The following is a 7377-nucleotide window of genomic DNA, read 5'->3' as shown; positions in this document are numbered from 1 at the left end:
CACAGGAGGGAAGCGGGCCTGCCCCCAGACTTCATTGAGGACCGTCACCCATTTCCATTTTTAGGTTAAAAATGCCTTCCTAGGTTTAGCTCCGGAGTGTATCCATCAAACTAGTCTTGCTCCGTTGCAGACATCAAGGTCACCCTCCCCTCTCCTGTCTTTTGGCACCGTGTGGATTGTAAAAAGTCAGGCGGGCACCAGGAACCTCCTGCCGTTTACAGGGGGGGAAGGGGGAGCCCCCTCGCTGCCAGGGCGTTGGCCCAGCCCGGGCGTGGCAGCTGCGGGGAGAGCAGGGCGGGGGCGAGGCGGGAACGGCGCCAGCAGGGCGGGGGCGAGCGCGGGGCGCGCTCCCGGGAACCTCGTGCCCGCGCCGCGGTGCCGCCCGCCCCCGCCCCGCCCCGCCCCGCCCCGGTCAGCTGGGTTCCGCGTCCAGCCGGCTGCCGAGCATCCCGGGCGGCGCGAACGGCCCAGCCATGTCCGCAGCCATGAGGGAGAGGTTCGACCGGTTCCTGCACGAGAAGAACTGCGTGACCGACCTCCTGGCCAAGCTCGAGGCCAAGACCGGAGTGAACCGGAGCTTCATCGCGCTCGGTGAGCGGCGGCGGGGGCGCCCCCCACCCCACCCCGAGAGCGGCGCGGGGCGCGGCCGGAGGGCGGCCGGGAGGCCCCTGGCGCGTGGAGCCGGGGCCTGGGCGCCGCGCGCGGGCTGCGGGGACGCGGGGGCGCTGACGTGTCGCCTCTGCCGACCGCGAGCGTCCGAGGAGCCGCGGGGTCCCGCGGGGTCCCGCGGGGTCCCGCGGGGTGGAGGCCGCCCTTCACCTCCCGGAGCCCTCGGCAGCCCGGCCTCGCGTGGACAATCCGCGCTCGCCCGGGGGCTGGCCGAGCGGGGCTTCCCGGCCGGTGCACCGCGCGGGCCAGCTGGGAAGAAGGGGAGGCAGGGGACTGCCCTGGATGCCCAGTCCAGGCGGGCCTCCCCCCCCTTCCCCGCCCCCCGCGGGGTGTTGAGGCCGGGGGATTGCTCGCTATGCTCGGCCCTGCGGACCCTGTCCATAGAGTTGAGGCAGGGGATTGTACGGGTATGCTTAACCTAGGCGGGCCCGGTTCAAAGAGTTGAGGCAGGGGACTGCTCAGTATGCCCAGCCTAGGAGGGCCCTGCCCAGGGAGGAGAGGCGGCGGACTCCCCAGTGTCCCCAACCCAAAGGGCGCCCGATCGACGGGCAGACCGGACCTCCTTGTGGTCGGTTTCTCTCCGGTAATCGAGGCCGGAGGAAAACGCCTAGGAAAGGCCTAACCTCGAAGTGTGGGTGTGGGCGGGGACTGTCTTTAGAATGTCTGCCCGGTCACCCAACCCGCTTCTCTCTCCAGGTGTCATCGGACTGGTGGCCTTGTATCTGGTGTTCGGTTATGGAGCCTCTCTCCTCTGCAACCTGATAGGTTTCGGATACCCAGCCTACATCTCGTAAGTGGCTCGCCCCCTCCACCGCCCCGTTCTGCCCCCTCCACCGCCCTCCACGTTCAGGGCTTGTGGGCTGTTTAGCCCAGGTTCTTGAGACCCAAGTCGGAGCGCCTTAAAGTTAACGTCCTGACTGCTTAAGGTTACACATTTGGGAGCCTTAACTTGTTCTCCGATCTCCTGTCAGCTGGCCAAAGGGTGTTGTATTTTTTATCAGATTATACTGACAAGGAGTTGACCTTATCCAGGCCGCACAGAATGTGGTGGAGCCCAGTCCTCCACTTTCTGGCTGACGGACTGAAACAGCTATCGGGAGTGACCTGCGCCCCATTGATGACTTACGGGGATTTCTACCATATGTTTTTGTACACGGTAAAACCCAATTAAGAAAGTTAGAACTTTCTTGATTCAGAGTTCTATTCAGGGCAGGTGAAGACTTTGGGCTTGCTTTATTTGAACCCGGCTCTCACACTGTAGCCCTGACTGGCCTAACACTCGTTTTTTTTGTTTTTGTTTTTGTTTTTGTTTTTGTTTTGTAGCAAAGGCTGACCTCACCTAACCTTAGCTTTCCTAGTGCTGGGATTACAGACGTGAGTCACCAGCCTGGCTTAGCTTTTTGATTTTTAAAAAAGGCTAATTATTGGACCACTGAGACGGCTCAATGGTTTGCTGTTTGCCACCAAGACTGACAACCTGAGTTCAGTCCTGGCCACCCACATGGTAGGAGAGGAAGTGACCCCTCCAGGTTCCCTGTCTCTTCTCCATGCCTCCATGCCATTGGCCTGCTGCTTCCCACCACAGATGAGTAAAGGTCATAATGACAGAAATTTAAGGCTTTTTTTTCTTTTCATTTTAAAATTCAATTTTTTTTTGTGTATGGGTGTTATGCCTATGTCTGGGCACCATATGTGTGCCTGGCACTGGAGGAGGCCAGAAAAGGGTGGTGGATTCCCTGGAACTGGAGTTTTGTACAGTTGTGAGTCAGCCTGTGGGTTCTGGGAATCAACCCTGGGTCCTCTGGAAGAGCAGCCAGTCCTCGGAACTGCTGAGCCATCTCTCCGGCCCCAAGGCCAAATATCAAAAGCAAATTTGGAAGCACCATAACAAACCTTATAAAATACATGACACAGCTCCATGGTTAAATTATTCGTGTAATGAGAAAATGAATCACAACATTAGGATCTAATAAGTATTATTTATTTTATAACTTAATGTTTATTTTTGAAGACATTTTATAATTTATCATTTTTCTGAGCAATCAGAATTGCTCTTCTCTCCACAAATGAATTTTATTTTATACTATAATAAAGTTGGTGGGTTTCATCCATTCGATTTCTGAAACTTCTCAACCATAGTAATAAAAATAAAGGGTGAAAACATTTCAGTGGGAGGTCAAGACACAGATAATATCATTATACCATGTGACTATCATTGGCCGGATTGGAACTTAGAATATGCGAGGAGGGAGAAAATGTTTTTATTGTTTTGTTTTGTTTCATTTTTGAGACAGTCTCAAATAGCTCAGGCTGGCCTCAGACTTGTCATGTAGCCGAGGATAGCCTCAAACTTCTGATCAGGGCCCCTGCCTCTGTCTCCCCAGTGCTAGGATTGTAGGCAGTGCCACCACAGGTAGCTCTGCGAATTTGGTTTTAGAAGTTAGTTGTTCTGGATAAAGGCCAGCTGCTGATGTGACGAGCTTGCTTGTGGAGTTGGAGACCCTCAGACGTCAAGCTGGGCAGGGCTTTTGCTCTCCGGGCATTACCTGCTAATGCACTGCCTGGCTTCTGTGATGATAGTATGGAGGATCACTAAGGCAGACGCGGAGGATTGGTTTGGCTTTCACTGTGGTAAAGGTAGAGAGAGCCCTTTAGTGATAGTTGATGTTAAATGCTGATAGCAACCTTGTTCAGAATAGCTCCCTGTGCAGTAACAAAGTTACCTTGTAGTGCACACTCTCTCTCTGACTCTGGGTATTTCACTTGGAATTCTTTTAAAAAGGGAACTTTGTGAAGCATTTTCAGTGTGTGTCTTAGAGTTGTTTCTCTCCTTCCACCAGGTTGGCAGCAAGCCTTCTCCCATTGAGTCCCGCCTTCCCCAAGAATATGGAGTTTTTAAGACCTTGATGACATAATAACCTGTTTTCCTACATCAGTGCTACTTGATACATAATTGTGTGATAAATGTAACTAACTTCTTTGTTGGCATGAGTACATTATTTATGCGAGCTGTAGAGAGTTAAGTCTGTTTCTTGGGGCTGGAGAGCCTTCTCAGCAATAAAGAGCACTTGCTGCTCTTACAGAGGACCCAGGTTTGGCTCCCAGCACCCTGATACGGCTCAAAACTGCCTGTAACTCCAGTTCCAGGGGACTCATTGCTCTCCTCTGTCCTCCACAGACATCAGGCATGGGCATGGTACACATGCATACATATATGCAGGCAAAATATTTAAACATACTAAATAAAATTTTAAAAGATTAAAAAAGTCTGTTTCTAAACTGGGCGTGGTGGTTCATACCCTTAATCCCAGCACTTGGGAGGCAGAAGCAGGAGGATCTTAGTGAGTTCAAGGCCAGCCTGGTCTACATAGTGAGTTCCAAGCTATATTGTGAGACTGTCTCAAAAAAAAAAAGGTCTGTTTTGGGTGGAACATGTAGGTCCATGCACATGTACAAGTGCATGTGACCAAAAGTGAGGCCAGAACTAGGTTATGTATTTCCTTGTCTAGAAGTAATCCTAGGCTAGACTATTTTCAGTCATATTCAAAGTGATTTTTTTTTTTTTCTGAGACAGTGTTTCTTTGTGTACTCCTGGCTGTCAAAGTGATTTTTAAGTTGCCATTTTCAGCCTTATTATTTCTTTGTGTATTCATTCATTGTCTACATGGTCTACAGATTATTGACTTTTTTTTTTTTACTTACCAGATGTTCGGTATTTCTGTTTGTTGCTAGAAGTTGTAATGGTAGACTGGTCATTTCTAAGTAGCAGAGGGGGGTAGATTTTCGAGGCTTTAGAATGTGGTCAATAAGTGCATAGGCTTTATTTTCTTTTCAGTTTTTATATTCTGAGGCAAAGTGACCTTTGTAGTACATTTTAGTAAGAGAAAAACACATGTAATAAAGGACATTTAATGATTTAAGCAAAACTTCAGAAAGTAATATTAAGTGGAGTTTGTGTGGATGAGGCTGGCCTTTCTGTAGGTCCAACTCTTGTCTTTAAAGTCAGCCTAGGATTCTGTGACTTGGGTAACCACTGGAGTCATTGGAGAGGCCTAAAAAAATACTGACAGCTGTCTGGGTCTTTCCCCCATAGGTTCTGATCTGATCGGTCTGGGTATAGCCTGGGCTTGGGGGTTTTGAAAGGCCTGTCAGTCTTTCATACTTTTTAAAGGATTATAACGTGCAGAGAGTGTTGAGAGCCTCTGGTATAGCATGGCAATAGTAACCACCACACAAGTGCCCTTTAAGTGTGAAGACTGGACAAGAGGGGGGGAAAATAGCCTTCTGTTCCCGAGAGTAGTCTAGAGACGTCCTCAGTGCTCTGCTCTGTGTAGGAGGTTCAAGAAAAAATGGGATTTGTACACAGTAAAAAGCATACAGACCCCAGTCAGTAAACATTCAGGCAGCCAACATTAATTTAATTAAGTCTGTTCATTGTTTAGCCATGATTATTGTGATTGTACAGTTTTTCAAAAGAAAGAAGGTCCTTAACAATGGTGGTTTTGAGTAGTGCTTAGACCATTGTTTGCTGGGGTTGGGGAGACGTCTCAGTGGGTCAGAGTGCTTGCTGGGCAAACATGAGTACACAGTGCCCACATACAGAGCTGGGCATGTGTGTGTGTGCTTGTATCCCCATTGCTGGGGTCAGGGAGGCACATCCCAGGAGCTCATTGGCCAGTCAGTCTAGCTGAAACAGCGAGCTTCTGATTCACTTAGAGGCTCTGTCTCAAGGAAGCGATATGGAGATGTAGAGGAGGGCACACATCCTTCTCTGGCCTCTACAAGGGCACACACAGACACAAACCCACACACTTAAGTGCATACACCATACCCATATTCACACACACACACCACCACCACCACCATGGTTTCTGCATGTCTCTGTCTGGTTGGGCTCATGTAACAGCAGGTGATTTATGAGTGAGGACATTTTTGTTCTGACTTCTGAAGGCTGAGAATTCCAAGACCAAGCTGCCAGCTGAGTTGGTGATCTGATAACCGTTGTCTGCTTCGGAAATGGCACCAACCTGTGGTGTGGTCACGAGGCAGAAGAGGCGAGCAGGCACCCTCGAGCCACTCACATCAGGCAGAGCACTTACAACCTAATCACCTCCTGCAGGTCCCATCTCTTAGAACTGTCACATCGGGTATTGGGTTCCACCAAACCGATTTGGGGTCACTGAAATTCCGCCCCTAGCCATTGTCTTCACTCAGCCTCCCCGTTTCCAAACCTCACTGTTCTCTTCATTCCCCGGGATAGTTACTCTTCAAAACGGAGGCTCATCTGCTTAGCAGATGTCCACGTCAGCCGTATACCCGCTGCTGGTATAGCCCTTTAGATGTGGCGATGAGAGGGACACGGTCCCTTTGCAGCAGTCCGCTGGTGAGCAGGTGGGAAAAATAGGTAAAGTAGTGACAGAATGGTGAACTCCCAAAGAAAGAGTCAGGCAGCTGTGTGGTCAAGAGGAACAGGAAAGGCTCTCTGGATATTTATCTGCATTGCTGTGTAAGACCTTAGGAACGAGCTGGAGCCAGCCTGGCAGAGGAAGCCGAGTGGGCCATGGCCTGAGGCAGCAGCAGCAGCCTGAGAGGGAAGAAGGCTGAGGGAGGTTCCCAAGGGCTGCTGGTCTGCAGCGGGCAAAGCTGACCGTGAATGCAGTGGCCTTTCCCCCCAGATGGCTGTATTTTTCTAATTGTGCCGGAGAGGGTTGAAATAAGGGGTCACATGATAGGACTTCCCAGGTAGAATGTAAATGGCTGCTGAGACCCCTGGATTGGTGATCTTGCCGAAGGTCTGCCAGAATTTATTTCCTTCTTTCCTTGCCTTTCGGCTTTGTTCCTGCTATCTCCTCCCCTGTGCCCTTACAGGAAGGGGCAGACCAGGGCTGTCTCCTCCCCTGTGCCCTTACAGGAAGGGGCAGACCAGTGGCATCTAAAGGTCAGTATTGGGCCTAGAGATTGCAGGGTGTGGAGATGAAATTTGGAAAAGCTTATTTGGCCTCCTGCCTTTTTCCATTACTACCCCCTTGAGAAATTCACGGGTGAGGCTCAGGTGCATCTGGCCCCAGGGCAGGACTCCCTGACTGCTGGTGCGTGGAAACAGTGATGAGTCTGTGTTCCTGTATACTTCGGCCGCCCTGTGTAGGTATCTGAAAGCCAGTTCCAGCCCTTTTTGTTACCATGAACTGTTGACAGATTCGCCTTCATCCCCTTCCCTCTGTCACTACAGACAAAAATAGAACCTCTTAGAAGGACGGACCCACATCTTCCCCCATAGGCCAGGGTACACTTCCATGGCCAGCATGTCCCCAGACCTGTGCAGACATCTCCTGTCTAATTCGAAACATTTTTGTCACCTCTAAAAGCAAATCATTAATAGTCATTCCCGGGAGCCCTTAGCTGACATTCTGTCCCAGCGGATCTGCTCTGGGCATTTCACAAGGTGGAATCCTGTGCTTTGCGGCTTTTGTGACTCAGTGTGGCCCTGCCTTTAATGGCAATGCTCAGTTAAGAGGCCCTGAGACCAGCAGAGAATGGTATTCTGCACCTTCATGCACAAAGCCCGTGCATGCGACCTGTGGGGACCCTTGGGCAGTGTGGCCGGTTTGGTGCTGGTTCAGCCAGGGGCACGAATCCTGTCCCTGCTTCTTTGTACAGTGGAATTGTGAGGCAGAGGCTAATGGCTTGATTTTCCATTCTTTTTCCTGC

The 7377-nt window shown here is 50.9% G+C and overlaps 1 protein-coding gene across 1 annotated transcript in view; it reads left to right on the top strand.

Annotated features, from left to right (window-relative positions):
- The first annotated feature begins 393 nt into the window (after nucleotides 1–393).
- Nucleotides 394–7377, top strand: part of Reep5 (receptor accessory protein 5) — a 34202-nt gene continuing 27218 nt past the window's right edge. Inside the window, exons 1-2 of the mRNA XM_052741840.1 lie at nucleotides 394–591; nucleotides 1366–1459. Of these exons, the coding sequence (XP_052597800.1) occupies nucleotides 474–591; nucleotides 1366–1459 (212 nt within the window). The 5' untranslated portion in view covers nucleotides 394–473. The remainder of the gene's footprint in view (nucleotides 592–1365; nucleotides 1460–7377) is intronic.

Source organism: Peromyscus californicus, unplaced genomic scaffold, assembly GCF_007827085.1.
Source record: "Peromyscus californicus insignis strain IS unplaced genomic scaffold, ASM782708v3 Scaffold_17__1_contigs__length_78620276, whole genome shotgun sequence".
Classification (NCBI taxonomy): domain Eukaryota; kingdom Metazoa; phylum Chordata; class Mammalia; order Rodentia; family Cricetidae; genus Peromyscus; species Peromyscus californicus.
The sequence above is the reverse complement of the archived record's forward strand: the minus strand, read 5'-3'. Positions and strand labels throughout refer to the sequence as shown.